We start from the raw sequence: 17,673 nt of genomic DNA, 5'->3' as shown, positions 1-17,673 counted from the left end.
CAGGTATCATGGAACAAAAATGTATCAGACACGAAGGAATAAGCATACCATTACAAACACATACATTGCTTTATTAATGAGATGCTCATGTTCAAAGTGGTGTACAAGGCAGTACAACTGACAAAACTCTCCAGCACTAACATTAAAAAAATGTAAAACTCAGCAAATGCTCAAAAGTCTTTTCAAAATGTAATACTTTATAACAAAGTATTTACTAAGAGACAACTGAAATGCAATTTCAAAACTGCTATTCAGAGCCAGGATTATGCAAATCCTTCACACAATATACTAACCTAAAACACATCATTCCTTCCTTAGGACTCCAGGTATCTCTGTCCTCCTCCACACTCACAGGGAATTAGGTCTTCTGAGTACGCTGCTTTCAGGTGTCACAGTGAACTCTCAATCTTCAGAGATAGCTTCTAAAAGCATCATAAAGTTTAACCCTATGGAGCCTCCCTCTCTGTGGCAACAAAGAACCCTACTCACACATCTCCTAGTTCCCAGCCCTTGTTCCTGCACTACTAAAGACTGTTTAGCAGCCCCTCCACCAGCACTTTAGCTATGGCACTAGCCTAGTAACGAGATACGCCAAGAAACCCCGGAAGGTCAGGCAGCGTAATAGCAAAGGTCAGTTTTATCATCAGCATTCCAGTGGTGGGTGCCTACGAAACCGTGTCCCTTCAGTGATCTGTCCTCTGCTCCGTGCTCAGCCTTTTCTCTTCCAAGCAGCAGGAAAAGCACAGTTGCACACAGCATACTAAACACTCTGTCTGGATCTTGGCTGCACCACGTGAAGAAAATGCAAAGGGGAGTGTGAAACCATGTGAAGTGCAAAAGGGAAGTGTGAAGTCTTCTATCCCCAGCAGTGTTCAGACCAGATGCTCTCTATATATGTATGTGTGTCTATATATATATATATATATATATATATGTGTGTGTGTGTGTGTGTGTGTGTGTGTGTGTGTATGTATGTATGTATATAAATACACACACACACACACACACACACACACACAGATGCTCATAGACAGATGCACCGAATACAAATGCTGGGGCCGTGAATGACCAGGCAAAGCTAATGATTATGTCCATCAGCAGGTATGAAAACAAACAGCAGGTTCCAGTTTTTCCACTATGTATCACCCTGAATGAAGGGTCATTCCATGTCAAATCATCACACTTTAGGACCTCGTCGTCACAGATTTTAACGAAACTTGGCATGCTGATTTGGTCACATGAGTAACTCACTGAAACTGAAAGTTGGCGTGTCTGGGATCAATATTGAGGGAGATTTAAGCAAACAAAGTTTTAACTTTTTGTTGGGGGGGGGGGGCTATGACTTTGACTACCTATATTTAGCATAAAGTAAGCTGCACAGAATTGGTCCCTTTATTGTTTTAAAGCTATTGTCCAGCTCTATAGATTGAACAAATAATATGCCATCCCCATTTGAATAATTACTATGTAATAACTGATTCAAATATTAAAAACTGAATAACAAAAAAACCTATATTTCAAAATTAATCAGTTTTTACTGGTTGCTAAGATATCTTGACTTAAAGGCAACGTCACATGGCTTCATATCACTAATGGGCCTTTTTAATGGCAGCCAACCTGACAAGCAGAGGTGTAAGTAATAACACTAATTAATGTTACAAATATGCTACAATGAAATTTAATGGAAGCTTCATTAATGTCATTGCAGACACCTGTACTTGCCATACTACTGAAAAGGCCCACATGGCTAGTAAATATGGCTAATAAATGCCCTGCATTCATCAGAGGTGAGTGAGGTGTACAAATCAGTCCAGTGTAAGTGCACACTTAGCGAATCACTCGACTTTGCAAGCATCAAAGGTTATGTTGTGGCTGCATATGATGATAATTGGTGGCTAGGATGTGTTGAAGAAACTATGCCCAGCAATGGAGAGTTGAGACTGAGCTTCAGAAAATTTGGTCTTTGGTTTTTGAGTTGTTGCTGAGATATCGTTACTTATCTGAAGTGTGTATCTGAAGCATGCTTAAATCTCCCTCAATATTGATCCCAATTTCAGTTTCATGAGTTACTCATGTGACCAAATCAGCATGCCAAATTTCATTCAAATCCGTGACAATGAGGTCCGAAAGTGTGATGATTTGACATGGAATGACCCTGAAGTGAATTTACTGAGCAATGCAAAAGTAGAACAGAGAAATGTCCATCCCTACTCAGGACCAAAGGTCAGTCGAGGGAGTAAGGTCAGAGGTGTGGATTGTCAGTGGGGATGGGTTGGAGGGTGTGGCTTTTCAGGGGCATATTCCTGTCCAAACAAGATCTCAACTGTACCCAAGGCTGGGTTAGAAAACCCCAGAAAACCAAGAGAAGGAGCCTGAAGGGCTGAAAAAGTGTTGGAGATGAGATGGTCTGAAACCTGCACTATGCACTGGCAGAGTAATAAGCTACAAGAGCATATTCCCCTTTTTTGGTACAAGAGTCAATGAACCTAGACAGCTCCAAAGAAAAAAGATCCAGTGCTGCCAATAGCAAAGACTGAATCAATGGGTGACATACCCAATACAAAACTTTCTAATAACATAATTTCAACTGGTACCAGTAATTAACTTTATTATGTTCACTGTGAATGACTACAAACCTATTTAGGCTAATATATAGAATGACATGCACTCTCAAAAGGAAACACTAGAGTCAGAGTACACTTTATTTTCAAATCAGTCGTCCACATACCACTACAAACATTGAAAGGGGTACAAAACGGCAGAACTATGTGCAGATCCCGTCATTCACAAAGAGATGAAATCCACAGGTTTCAATCACAAAACCTAAAACAACTTTTCTCACCCCACACTGCACCACACTCTCTCCGATCCTGCAGTATCGCTCGACTGGTCCCACCATCTCTCAAGGAGCAGACATAAGACATGCACCTAGACTCTTACAAACCTACATGTTTCTGAACCACTTGGATAAGTACATCCAGGATTATACTTTTTTTTTAAGTATTCTTAGCTGGGTTCTATTGAACCAGCATCAGAATGTATTCACAGATGAGACTTCTAAGCACTTATGTAAGTCGCTCTGGCTAAGTGCATCTGCCAAATGCTGTAAATGTAACAAGTAAGAGTAAAAACCATGTTCCCTCTAGGGAATGTGTATTTCTTAAAATGATACACCCCGTCAGCATCACCAACACCACCTGTAACCTATTTTCCTCTTGGATATGGGAATTTGTAGAGATGGGATCAACTCAGTTTTGCAAGAATGTTGCTATTTTTAAAAAGGAGAACAAAGAAAACGAGCAAGCAAATGAGAAAAAACGTGACAGGAATAGATTGATGGATTTTCAACATCAACACTTTTCTCATAAATTTTATTTCCTACTTAGGCATTGTATCATTTAGTTAAGAATATGTGGCACAGATAGGAACAAACCCTTAAGGACCTGAATTATTTCAGAGGTTCACGACATTTGGATTATTGATGAATTAAATCCACAATAAGCATTTCAGAGTTAAAGTGATTTCAAACTGCACTCTGGCTAACTATGACAAGGAGGCCTTTCCTAGACTCAAGGCAAAATAATTATATTAACTTCTTTCTTTCTTTAATGACTACCAAATTAAAGTAAACATAGATGCAGGAAAAGTAATGCAGTTACTTATTTCTGTCCATACAAGAGATGGTGTGAGTCTGCTAAGCTGCTGTGGTCTATCAGGTCACACATTCAAATGCAATTGCTGGCACTGATTCTGGGTCAATAATGAAACACCTCGCTTACCCACAGGCATGCACCTGCACCATGTCCATAATATTCTTACTAACAAAGAATCAAAACCCCATAAAGAAAGTAGAAGGCAGCAATTCTTTTTTGCCTCTAAGGCTGAAAGCTATAATCACTTTCAAAAACTAACTAATTTCTACTTTTTTTCCACAAAATATTACTTTCAGAACATTGACTGAGGGTCATGGAGAATTAAAATAAGCAATCCTCCCTTTAAATGACGGTTTTTATTTCACCTGATTATGCATTCAGAAAATAGACTAAGTGTCTACATGCTGAAAGGTCTACTAGGTAACATATTACACGAACACACAGCAAGTAATGTGAAACTCATCTACTAAGTTATTTATATTTATTTGCTTGGGGGGCAGGTTCCTTATTCTATGTATGTAAACAGTTGGTAAATAACTAAGCAGTTTAGAAATAGGCTGCAAAACAATTGTCAGTGGAATCATTAAAAAAATGTGAAATTGCCGGTCAAATAAGAAGTAGAATAATAATGACCTTATAAGTTTTATACAATGGTATAAATAAACCCTTATTAATCAGAAATAGTATAAATAGGCTGAAATGCGAGCAGAACAAAACTCACTGCTTGGATTTCCTTGAAATGAGAAATAGTCTCTAGTTATTATTTCAATCTGTGACCATCAAAATAAATATCTGAATGTGAAATTCTAGTTTGGCCTTTTAAATTACCTCCACAGAAATACACTAAAGACAATTAATGATTCACCAAAACAGTATGTATTTTGAATGCAGCTGTTAAACTACACAAGATGGAAGACCTTGCAAAACTACACAATCGGGGCCACCTTGAACTCTGAAGCAGCGACCTATTCATACTATCAATAAAGCCTGAGTATCTAAACCAATAAATGCAACACTTCACTGATGAACACATTTGATATAAAATATTAGAATCCTATGCTTCTGAGAACAGAACTGTTACTTATGGTGAAATTACTGTGAGATAAAATTGATCACGTTAGTACATAACTGCATTATAAGGGTTTCACACCTACAGAAACGCATCCAGGTTATTGATTTTTTCTTAGTTATTTCTCATATATTACGATATAAAATCCATCGCGTGTAATATAATTACATCAATACCAGACATCAAAGTAGATATACAGATTCGTGTTTTTTTCATGCAACATGGATACAATTATAAAAAGTTAAACGAGGAAATTAAATACAAGGCGGTAAAGAATGGGCGGCTGGAAACTAAAGCAGCACCTGTTCCCAGACATTAATATAATCGGCACCATTTCCACCACTTAAAACAACCACCATCACAACAAACACTGTTTCTCATATAACGCCACGCTACACCGCTTGGTAAAGGAAAGCTGTGCGGTAGTAAGTAGCTAAAAACGTATTTACGAAATAATCAGACATTGCTGCTTATTGAGAAACACATACTGAAATGTTAATATGGTAATGTGAACATTAAGTATTGCAATTTAATGGTTCCTTAGACACGATGAACCACGAAGACCGGCATTTGCTATCCGTATTCAGCACAATCATTTCATATTGTATGCGCGTTTTGAGGGAGGGGCACCACATGTGGGAAACTAATATGCAATTATATATATTCTGCATCAAATAAACAATCGAGGAATTGCTACGGCGCTTCTTCGATTTTTCATTAACCGCACGGAGGATCCTCGCCCAGTAACGCCTGTAACTAATAGCAACACCCGTATCTACGCATAGTTTGTGTGCCTGGCTAGCATATCATCGGCTTCGACCACAAAGAGTTAACCAAAACCCTTATTTTGCATTTCCCGTTTTTCTCTCCTTTTATGTCATAATATAGTTTCAAAAGGGGGGAAACATTTTTTGTAAACTCACCACCATTCCGATATCCAGTTTGCAGGGGTGAGATGGGGATCGTCGAACACCCCGTTTTCAAATCCAAGCTATTCTTTGAAGTATTTTCACGGTATATTTCTTGTTATCAAATTATCTAGTCCGCCTTCAGAGTTCAGTGTTTCGATAAACTACCGACGTGTCCTTTATTCTCACATGCTGGCGGCATTCGACACCATATGAATATAAAAACGAGACGAGCACAAGACAAGATCGGAACAACGGGGACTGATCTGTAGACCCTAGGAAGACGAAGGGAGGGACTGAGGGAGGGAGGAGAAAGATGAGACGGGGAGGGCTGTGTGCTCAGTTTCCACCTAGATGCTCAGTAAACCCTGACCGATTTCTCCACTTACAGGTACCGGTTTGGTTGTATAGTTTGGGTACACACACCCACAAGCAGACACGTTAAACGTTATGGGGAACGCTTAGCTAAAAAAAAAAAAAACAGTGTGGTTCGCCCTTCATTTGGGCAGTGATGAGTAACTTGAACAGCCATCGACTTTCCAGTCGTACCGCCATGTGAGTTAGAAAATCGCATTGCCATCGTTAATTAAAACCATTGAAAAAGGTGTTCACACCCTTTCCGCCACCTTAGCACTGTTCTATGGGGGTGCCAACGTGAATCTGGATAGTTACGTCATCGTAATAGATAAATAATTATAAATGTATAACAAAAATAAAATCTTCGACAATAACCTGCCGTACAGAACCTGATGTTACTCTTAGTGTAATACATGTCGAGCAATTCACCTTTGGATATGGGAATTATGAGATCTGCTCAATTCCCTTTAGGTAGCGTAAAGCTAGTGGCGAACATATGTGCAGGATATTAACGTACGTTAGTGTTAAGATAAATTACTAAATAGCAAACCAATACTGGGTTCTTAGCAAAATTGCAATGTCATACTGTTTTAGTATGACAAATTATTTTAAATTACGTTTTCCTTCGATAAGCCGTTATTGCTGACTACCATCAATACACAAGTGTTAGGTTAAGACAAAAATGACACGTAGCGAATACATTCAGTTGTTTGCGCGCGCGCGTTTGAGTATGTGTATATATCTATGAATAAAAATGTGTATGTGTGTGTACACACACGCTAATAAACTATACGCAAAAAAGATTTAGAACTAGGATACCGGTAATCGTAGCTCATGGGCTAATGGTCAATAATACATTCAACATAGGATTCTCAAGGAGCTAGTTCATGAAATCTGCACATTAAAAATCCCGACATAGATTGATACAACAGGAACAGTTTAATAATGAAAAACATACTGATTGAAATTTTATGACACACTTTGAATTACTTACCAGAACCCCCGCGTTTCATAGCGTCTTAATTCCGATAACTGTTGCGTGAACAGCCCACTTCGTCTGCAGAAGTGTCCAGACTTCACTTCTCTTTGTAGTCTCGACCAGAGATCAGCCACCATCGTTAACCGGAAAATGTTCTTGCCCCGAAAAATCCCCTTCTAAAAACTTACACGATAGCATTTGTTTGGGTTTATTTAAATACGCAAGCAAACATTTCAAAAACACTAGCACTAACGCAATACTGATTTTTACAATTAGCGTCGATTCTTTTACATTTCATTTAAGCTACATTTTTTTAGGATGCCAACTATGCTAAATATTGGAGCTCTCTTTAAAACTTAAAGATCTTGCGATTCTTTCTCCTTACGATCATTGTTAGTCTTAATAACCAAAGTTTTAAATTCTCCCTATTTTTTGTATTTATTTATTAAGTGAGAGTTTTCCAATCAGCAACAAATAAACATTTATTATGGATTAGCTGTACTTATCGATGTGGAAATGAAACTATAGAGTGAAGAGCTGACCTGCATATACAGTAAAACCAAATTAAAATAATAATGCAATGAGTATCTTGGATTTAACAAAACCAAGAACGTGGGAATACTTACATTACCTATGCCGGTTTTCAGAGTATTGATCTGTGTAAATGAAGCACTCTTGGGATAATTCTTAAGAACGATATTAAAAACATTCAGTTTTATTGACTTGTTTTTGGGGTCTTTCTATGAACTTCAAATGCAAAATAGCAAAACAAAAAGGCTTATTAATTTTGCCAAGTATTCAATGTCTATGGATCTTTAAAAAAGTAACTTCTTTCACGTTTTAACAACAGGTAATGCAACCAATCTCATATAAAGTAAAACGTATCCAAGCTTTCTTCAAACTGAAAATAATTACAGGGCAAATGAATGTATTAACAGTAATGCAAAAATAAACTTTAAAATGAGAACAAATAAATCATTATTATGGGAGTGAAGTTTTGAAATGTGGGGGAAAAACCCTTATTCATAGAGATAAAAAAAAAGTCAAGATTACATAAAATGTATTCATTAAATGTAGGGGAAGATCAATGAACAAATTCACAATGACTTTACAAAGGAGATCCTAAAAGAATTTAATATCTATAGTCACAGATGACAGAAAAGTAACATTAGGTCAGTGAAGAGATATTTTCAACAACTTGATACAGGTCTGGTCCTGCACCCTAGAAATGAAGTCACACACATACACACACACACCCCAATATCTGCAGGAAACAAGCTTATCTGAGCCCAAGTTTCTTCTTCTCTTTCTGTTTCTTTCGCACCACCTCCAGATTCCTATCCTTCCACATGCTTTTCCTCAGCTTAATGGGACGACTTCCCACGTATTTTCCTGGAGAGAAGGAGCGTATGGAGAAACATCTGTCAGAGCAATGAACTTGGTTTCTGATCTACAGATAAGGCTCAGCATCCTCTAACTGACCTTGGGAGAAACTGCTTCTAGGAGATATTTGAATTTATTTTTATCAGTTGAATTTACTGACAATTCTGACATACAAATTAATGTCTTAGGAAGAAAAACAAACATAAATGAACAAACAATGTATACACACATGCATGCATGTATGTATATGGTACACTGTTGAAGTGGTAGCAGAAGGAAAATGGTAAATGCGAAGTAAGTATGCAAACTCATTGGGGTGAAAAAGTTGACAAGAATACAACTTAAGGGATTTCAATTTGCCATATTTTATGACCCCATTAGATGGTGCTCTCTGTTCATAAAAGAATCCAAAGCAAACCAAGAGCATCATCTAGTGGGGGTCAAAAAAACAGAAATGTTTCATAGGATGTAGTTTTGGTCATCACCAGCAAATGAGCATTCAGCTAGCTTTGAGGCTGAAGCAAAATGGTGCCAGGTCCACTACACAAATGGCAAAGTGTAGTGTTTAACAAGAGTAGCTAACACTGAAAGCTTCAGTTAATGTTACCCACAAGCTATTAGCAAGTTAAACACAAATTGTGACCCTTTCCCCCCATTCCTAAGTTCCATCGTCAAGCACTGGGCTAAAAGTTAACTTACCTTGCATTCATTATAAAGTAGTGGATGCTGATCTTGAAGATGAAAACCAAAATACAACCACATCAGACTTATTCCTCTTATCAGGCTGAAAAATCTCTGCAGTGCTGTAACTGGCTTATGGCATATTTCCACTGACACAAAACAAACCCAAGTTGCATGCTTCACCTGCGCATCAGCATCTGGGAGACTGTTGCTACCTTTGGTTAATGCTGGACAGTATTTAATGTGAATACTTCAAAACGACAATCAACCATGCTTTTATTGATAATTAAAATTTGATGGTAATACTATCCATTGGGCATTTCATCATGGTTTATCATGAAACAGGTAATCATTTCATCCCTAACCTCAACTCTCTTCAGTCACGCTGCAGTTGCAAGTGCCGGTCTGAAGCCAGAAGTTTTGTCTTCCCCCAGGGATGCCTAGAGATGCACAGATCTGACCTTTTCAGTTCCAATACTGATACCAATACCTGGGTTTTGTGTATTGGCTAATCCTGAGTACTGATCCGATACCACCGTTTAATTAATAAGCTGTAGGTCTCACTGTGGAGAGGAGACTGACATTATAATGTTATGTTTACGGAAACATCATGGTTAACTACTTAGATATGGTTTTTATAACTTTGTAAGACAATTATTTATTAGTGACAATCAGCTGGCTAATAGTTACTTTTAATCATTAATTCATATTGTTTAATTTAGTTAACACCATGTGTGCGCTTCAGGCTGCAATCAAACATATACCTGGGGCAAGGACAGGTAAACTACGGGCTAGTCAGTCAAAAACTATGCATTTTTCTGAATACATGTGATGGATTATCACTAGATGTTTTGACAAATTGCTTGTGTTTCTGTCCATATATGCAAAAAGACTTGTTACTTGGGCATTGTTAGCATTGACTCTAATGAACTGTAATTACAACTTAACGTTTAGCTCTCCACGCCACCATCACCATAAGCAGGGTCTCCGTTACTGCACGAGAGAGCAAGAGCGCTGCCCCATCCCTCACATGCAGGCTGCCCCACAGAGATCTCTTCTGAATTAAGAATACTGAAAATACAATCAGACGCATGCACTTCACTGTGATAGCAGCTACTTGTATATCACAAGCTATAGCAAGTGTGGAAAAACAGCCTAGTGTGCCACAAGCTAATGACTCTCAAATCATCCATTTGCTTTTTACATATTAATCATGTTGTGTGTAATTGCGTGCGCTTTGTGTAGTGGGATTTTTTACTAAACACTAAGTCCACCTGTCAAAAATTTGTTTTTACAAACATTGCAAATAGCTGTGCTACTAGTTGTTTCAAGTATAAAATACTAACATCACCCGTTTATCAGATGTTCTCTTCCTATTGCAAAGAGTATGCACATGTAATGTGAATATGAGTTATACAAAATAGAATAAAATAAGACATGTCATCACAGCAGGCAGAAGCCACTGTGCTCAAACCCAATAAGTCCCAAATAGACTGAGCGGCAGCGTTGTCAGAGATGATGTACAAATCGATTTACCATGAAACAGGAGCTATCTTGTTACAGACTGCCGAAAACTAAAGTATCAGACGTGGATCGGTCACATACGGCTGATACCCGATCCGTCTAATTAGGTATGGATTGCTCTCTATACCGATCTAAATAATGGCATTGGTGCACCTCTACCCATGACTCCGTCCTCACAGACCCCCCCCCCCCCCCAACAGTTTAAAAACTCATTGGATCAACAACATTCACAAAATGACCTATTTCAGTTTGGCGAATGGTGAATTTGGCCAAAAGGTGACAAGTTTGCATCCCTGGAGAAGTGAGGGTTAAAGTACAGTACAGGCAGTCCGCAGGTCACGAACGAGATCCATTCCATTATGGTAGTCTGTTCCCAAGTACAAGTTGTCCGTAAAGTGGACGTTCTTAACCCAAGGATACAGAAGTGTCAGAGTAAGTTTTTGAAATGTGCTCAATTTTCAGGATTGCCTAAACCCTGCGTGTACATGAAACAATCAAGCAAAAAATCAGTGGGAAATTCAAAAACACCATCTTACATAAAGGCTCATTAATATAGCAGCAAACTAATAATAAGCGAAGGAAAGAAAGACCCAGAAAAACCTCCTCACCATTCATCTCCCTCATTGCGCGTACATAGTCGTTGGGGTCCTTGAAGCTAACAAAGCCATAGCCCTTGGTCTTGCCTGTGCGCTTGTCCCGCACCACCTTTGCCTTCAGGAAGGATGGGTAGCGGCTGAAGGCCCGCACCAAGATGTCATCGTTAACCTCATTGCCCAGGTCTCCACAGAAGATCCTGAAATCATCTGACATGAAAGAGTTCTGTGTCTTTTGTAAACTGATCGAGGGAAAGGTGATGCAAATATTTATAAAACAAAACTGGAAACAGTGAAGTTGGAACTGCAATATTTCCCTTGCAAGGACCTGCTCAGTACATATACCAGGACACAGTATCTGCACTGAGCAGCAGGGTTAAAATCAGCTCATTTTAAGCAGAATTTATATTGATGGCTGGTGTGGTACCTGTGTCCCATTCCAGTAGGCTTTGATCTTCCCAGCAGCTCCCAGCTGCTGTGCGAATGCACTTCTTAACCTTTTCCTGCTTTCCCTTCTTTTTTTCCTCAGCACTACCATCTGCTGGCTGGATTGAAACATTACAAGTTAATCTCAACTTGGAACTTGGACCTCCTCCCCAATGTGCTTATGATGAGTCATGTGAGAAGAGAAACAAATGACAAATGTATGCCATCATTTCCTATAACTGCTCATGTAGTGCGGTTCACAGCAAGCCCAGCGCCTATAGCAGGTAGGACAAGGCATCAAACACTGCACGGCCTGTGAGTCCATTGCTGAGCACATGCATACAAACACACTCACACACACCACTATGGACAATCTAGAGGCACAAAGTGTCCTGACTTATGACCATATATCCCTGGATGGGAGGTAACCCATATCAAAACACCCAGTTTGGGGGAAAAAATTCCCAGCTCGCCCTCTCAGATTCCCCTGAAAAAAAGTCACAGGTGCTCCTATACCAAACTCAAAGAGAAATTCCAAATATTAGGTCTGTATCTCTAATAGTTGTGAAACTACAGCCCTTTGAAATTGTAATTCTATACGGTTGGAGACTCTGACATTCATAGCGCCTTTGATGTGGCATATATTGCTGTGAAACTTTATGGTTTATTAACTTTTTCTGTAGAATTTAAACAGAAACAGAATGCTAGATAAAGTTTTTTTCCTGCCATTTATCACATATTAGGCCATGTGTATGCAGTAACCATATGCAGTACTGATACAGAAGTGTCAGAGTAAGTTTTTGAAATGTGCTCAATTTTCAGGATTGCCTATTTTCATATCCTCATTTGACCATGAGGGCAGTTAACTATGATTTTCCAATTTTTACCATGTTTGCTGATATATCTAAAGATGATCTGACAAAACTTTGATGATGTTGTTGAGCTTCCTTTTCGAGTTATGATTTTTTAAATATGAGCTGTATATTTGTTGCCATATAGATTCAACCAACACATAAATATTTCATAGTTCACAGTTTCAGAATTGCCAGGAGGGTGACCCTTGGGGTGATTTGATATGGAATGACCCCCATGCAGACAACAAGAACAAGAAAATTCCATGCATGCAAAACAAACTTACAACAGTGGAAATGCTTATTTGATAAAACAAATATTCTTGGTAATTCAGTGATTTGTCCAGTACTGCCACAAACAAATACAAAGATCTTTGCAAATATCCAGCATAAAAACTCCTGTTAACAAGCCTGTCAATGTAATCTATAAGGGTTACTACACTGCTCAAAAAATTAAAGGATCATTTTTTTTAATCAGAGTATAGCATCAAGTCAATTAAACTTCTGGGATATTGATCTTGTCAGTTAAGTAGCAGAGGAGGTTGTTAATCAGTTTCAGCTGCTTTAGTGTTAATGAAATTAACAACAGGTGCCCATACTGGGGCAACAATAAGACGACCCCTAAAACAGGAATGGTTTAACAGGCGGAGGCCACTAATAATTTTCCCCACTTTTGCATTTGGCTACGGTCAGTATCACCGCTGGTATCTGTTCCTTTGTGCAAGGAGGAACAGGATGAGCACTGCCAGAACCCTACAAAATGACCTTCAGCAGGCCACTGGTGTGAATGTCTCTGAATGACTCAGAAAGACTTCATGAGGGTGGCCTGAGGGCCTGACGTCCTCTAGTGGGCCCTGTGCTCACTGCCCTGCACCATGGAGCTCGATTGGCATTTGCCATAGAATACCAGAACTGGCCAGTCTGCCACTGGCACCCTGTGCTTTTCATAGATGAGAGCAGGTTCACCCTGAGCACATGTGACAGACCTGAACGGGTCTGGAGAAGCTGTGGAGAATGTTATGTTATGCAGGACACTATCCGTAGTCTCATTAGGAGGATGCCTCGACATTGTTAGGCATGCATACAAGCACGTGGGCGCCATACAAATTACTCAGTACGATTTTGAATTGCTGCAATGAAATTTTTGCCAAATAGACTAGCCTTTTCATTTCCATCAAAAGATGTGGCATTCTTTCATCCCTAACACATTATCCAGTACAGATAGATATCCAGCATGATTTTTTTCCCATTGAAATCTGATGTGTTTTCAAAGTATTCCTTTAATTTTTTTGAGCAGCGTATATGGAAATGTCACTAAATATAACAAAATAAACAATAAAAAGTACAGTGTCTGGGAAAGCATTTCTCCTTTAAAGGTAAAGTGCATGCAAACCTCAGTGTGGATGGGCTCAGGCTCCGGCATACTGGGGCCAATGACAGCCTCGTCTGTGGTGGAGCACTCCTTCTTCGCCTCTAGGAGACCAGCTGCTACTACTGCTGCCTGCTGCTCTGCCACTGAAGCTGCCAACTCCTCCTAAGAGATGAAGCAAGTGTGAAGTAGAGCAAGTGAGAGGCAGAAGCTGGTGCATAAAGAAAACTCAGCATATGGGTTCAGTAAAACAAGCTAACTGATGATGTGAACAGCATGCTTTAAGCTAAAAACAAGACTTGTATAAATGACTCAGTTACAGACATGATGCTCTGTCTTGACTACTGACACTGCAGATACAAACCATCCTGATGTTTTCAAGAGAAAGAATATATGCACATTAGGAAGTGCGTGAGTGAGTCTGTGGCTGTAATTACCATGCGCGCTTGTCTCTGAGCGCGAAGGTCAGGTTTCTTGGGTGCTGGAGGAGCTGTGTAGACAGTTGGGGCAGCCTGGATAACTGTGGGTGTTAGTTTGGGAGGGGCCTGGACTACAGGACGTGGTGGAACAGACACCATTGGATTCATGCCTCCAACCTGTAGACAAGAGCATTAACAAAAGGAGATTGAGGGGATAGAAGGAAAAACATGCACTCAAAGTAAGGTGAGATGCAATGAAAAGAGTTATAAAAGTAAACGGTAGGAGAAAGAAGATGAACACATGAACACAAAGAAGAACAATTCTGAGGATGTTTCATGCCATTTACCTCCCCCTGATACTAACCGATGGCATTGGGCCCATGTGTCCCATTGGTCCCATAGGACCCATGTGATGCTGAGGGGGGCCAGGCATGGGGGGAGCCATCATCATAGGGGGAGGTGGAGGTGGCCTGGGTAAAGGCGGAGCCATCATAGCCTGGGGAGGAGGTCCACGCATCATGGGCAATTTTTGACTACCTTCAAAAAAATATCACACAAGCAAAAAAAAAAAAAAATTTTCCTCCAAAATAAAATGCAAAACAAATAATTCAGGAAAATCCTTAATGGTTTGTTGTATTTTCAGACAGTCAAATATATTATTTTAAATGCCAGATACCTGCCCTTTGCAGTATGTGTGGAACAAATGCAGGTCGCATTGGAGAAGGCCTGACTGGAGGAACAGCTGGAGAATAAGAGCGAGAAATCCATTAAACATTCAACAGAGGCACTGATATGCCTGCTGACACTATGACATAACTTGAGAATGCCCAACCACTGACAGCAACCTAGCATACCCCATGGTAAGCATCTCCTACGTCTCATCTCACAGAAGCATCACATTTCATGCATCTGCCTTTGTAAACCTGTCTTTAATAAAACATAACTGTTTTAGATAGGGGACCATATAATTTCAAGACCTACAGTACTGTGCAAAAGTCAGACAGTCTAAGAAAATGATGCTCAAATGCATTATTAACTAATTAAATTGATAAATGTGAATTGTAACAAATAAATGGAATGGCTGGGGTGCCTTTGAAGAAGTTTGGGAACTGAGCCATCCAACAATGATCAAATTTTTGGAGAATGGAGAAAAATGTTCTCTGTCTGTCATGTTATTCTTAATTTTCATATGTTCTGATAATTTTATTTTTTGTTTTGAGCACACACACTGTGTGTGTGTATATGCTGAACTGTGAACTGTTTTGCACATGGTGGTTAACACGGTGATCCCTTATATAGCTTTGAATGCAAAACAAGGTTTTTTATTACTACTCATTATCAATAATTACAGCACATTTTTACCTGGCCCAACAAAGGCTGGGGGTGGGGTTCCCACAAAGGCAGCCCTCGCCTCTAGACTCTGTTGTACCTGAAAAGATCCATATGAAACTTAAAATGAAAAGGGGAAAAGAAAATCCACAACAAATACTAGAAAAAAAAATAAAAAAATGTGAATGCTGCTCAGTTGAGCGTTAAAGAAATATGCTTAAACATCTATGTATTTTAAACTTACTTTATAGTTATTTTCTAAATAATCAAGTTCAGTACTACCTCAACAATACAATATGAGTGCCAAATCAGTAACTCAAAGCCCTAAGTTCTCAAAACACTACACCTTCCCTGCCTGAGTATAGAGAAAGGAAGCCAGGTGTCTATTGGTAGAAGTCCAGCTATGTGTATGTGCACACCTGCTGGTAAGTGTTGGTCCCAATGATGGGTCGGACAACGGGCACGGCAGGCACAGCAAGGGCGACGGACACAGCCTCTACCACTGCTGGGCTGCCACCAGGAACAGGCACTGGACCACCCAGTACTTCCTGTTCAAATCTGAGGATGAGAAAGAACAACTACCCAGTCCACTCAGATCACATCACCATAGGGCTAATGATAAGACCCTTGCCCACATAAGAAATATGACATTTTTTTCAATTCTCATTTACTTCAGTAATCCCATAAACATCCAGAGGTACATCAGTCTATCAAACTAGATCTGGTACTGGAGAACAGGCGCAAAAAAAAAAGATCTGCATAAAATGCAGGAGTGCCTAGTATGCAGTTTTCACTCACAGTGCCATTTCAGCCTCCATTTCCTTTAGTCGCTCCTCTCCTGACTTCACTGCCATTGCTCCTACAACTCTGTACTGTACCTTAAACAAGAACAGACATTGTTTTCTGATACTGAATTGAATTTGTGTTTAATCTGGATTGCATTTTAATGAAAGGAAATATATTCAGCTTTTGTTCCATACTAAGTATTAGTCTACAAAGATTAAGAAAGTCAAAATGAATTATTTGTTTGTTTGTGGGAGTCTGCCATTAATAAGAGTTTGGCACAAATTTTACTTTTACTTATATTTGCCTGAAATTCAAGTCTGCAATGCAATGTTTTGACTGTGCATAGACAATCCATCTTTTAAAATGCTCAGATGCTCATTTATGATTACGACCAATATTTACAAGAGCAACTGAAAATGTATCACGCAAGCTAGGTAATTGCTGTTAGTGATGTTTCTCTTCTTAAAAATACAGTGAAAAATCATAGTTAAGAGCGTCACACAGACACGAACGGTCTTAAATACCTTACTGTTTTAAAATAACAGAATAACAAGAACGACATTTTCCAACCAATTTAGAAATACACTATGTTAATTAAGAACTAAATAACACTCTTACTGGTCTGACAACTTGTTGGGAAGATCATGTAATAACATTAAGTGAGATGACTAGAAAATGCATAGTAATTGCTGAAAAAAAATATCATTTAAAACCCACGCATCAACTAAATGTTGCATAATTAAATTAAATTTATACACCGGCAACAGGTTCGTTCTAATTTTTTTACGCTAAATATTGCAAATGATTGCCAGTTTTCACCCTTTATAGATCTTAAACTTAGCGAAGATACAAGGGGCTAGCAAATTAACTAAACACTTTTCCGTTTACTATGCTAATGCTACCCGGCACACACTAACAGGACCCGAAAACATAAAAAAGTAAATATTTTAGAAATCACATCTCTGTTTCTCTAAATATTCTTCTATGAGATTTTAATTGATACTGTAAATTTCAACCAAACCATACAATTTACCTTACGTTTTGGTTTCTCGTGTGAAATGACTATTTTCGATCCCCTTTAGAAACTGACGCTTGAAAATGACGTAAGAAATAAGCGCCCCTTAGATGCAGATGCGTCACCGAGCGCGGCTCCGCTGACTGCGAAGCTGCGATCCTGGCCCTCCTGGGCCGAGCGGGGGGTGGCCAAGATGGCGGCCGTAGCGGATGTTTCGTTTCGTAGCTAAGCAGATTGGAGCAGTTTTACCCCCCTCCCAACTGCATTTTCTAATCTGTATGTAAGTTGCTGATTTCCTAGTTTATCCTTCTACCCGTAGCCTATCCTTCAG

At 39.2% G+C, this 17,673-nt stretch overlaps 2 protein-coding genes across 9 annotated transcripts in view; both read right to left on the bottom strand.

Moving 5' to 3' along the window:
- Nucleotides 1-7,550, bottom strand: part of arhgap33 (Rho GTPase activating protein 33) — a 67,593-nt gene extending 60,043 nt beyond the window's left edge. For 3 of the 7 annotated variants that reach the window (XM_072716557.1, XM_072716561.1, XM_072716558.1), the window contains exon 1: nt 5,646-6,045. Coding sequence is in view for 3 of the 7 variants with exons in the window: in XM_072716558.1 (XP_072572659.1) it covers nt 5,646-5,651 (6 nt within the window). In the remaining 4 variants the exon portion in view is untranslated. Of the gene's footprint in view, nt 1-5,645; nt 6,046-6,981 lie in introns of those variants that run through there. The other 4 variants (XM_072716555.1, XM_072716556.1, XM_072716560.1 and 1 more) reach the window with 3 other exon arrangements.
- Nucleotides 7,551-7,658: 108 nt separating this feature from the next.
- rbm42 (RNA binding motif protein 42) lies at nt 7,659-17,483 on the bottom strand. Of its 2 annotated transcripts, none has more exons than XM_023807343.2 (11): nt 17,361-17,483; nt 16,340-16,419; nt 15,961-16,099; nt 15,575-15,641; nt 14,889-14,954; nt 14,577-14,749; nt 14,231-14,389; nt 13,818-13,958; nt 11,575-11,692; nt 11,163-11,357; nt 7,659-8,358 (listed from the first exon to the last, which is right to left on the bottom strand). In XM_023807343.2, the coding sequence occupies exons 2-11, from the start codon at nt 16,393-16,395 to the stop codon at nt 8,246-8,248; spliced, it is 1,227 nt and encodes a 408-aa protein (XP_023663111.1). In that variant the 5' UTR covers nt 16,396-16,419; nt 17,361-17,483; the 3' UTR covers nt 7,659-8,245. The 2 variants fall into 2 exon arrangements, with proteins under 2 accessions (XP_023663111.1, XP_023663112.1); XM_023807344.2 differs by having other exon boundaries at nt 17,366-17,468.
- Nucleotides 17,484-17,673: the final 190 nt, after the last annotated feature.

The sequence above is a fragment of the Paramormyrops kingsleyae genome, chromosome 9 (genome assembly GCF_048594095.1).
Source record: "Paramormyrops kingsleyae isolate MSU_618 chromosome 9, PKINGS_0.4, whole genome shotgun sequence".
Classification (NCBI taxonomy): domain Eukaryota; kingdom Metazoa; phylum Chordata; class Actinopteri; order Osteoglossiformes; family Mormyridae; genus Paramormyrops; species Paramormyrops kingsleyae.
Note: the sequence above shows the minus strand (reverse complement) of the source record. Positions and strands in the feature narration are given on the sequence as shown.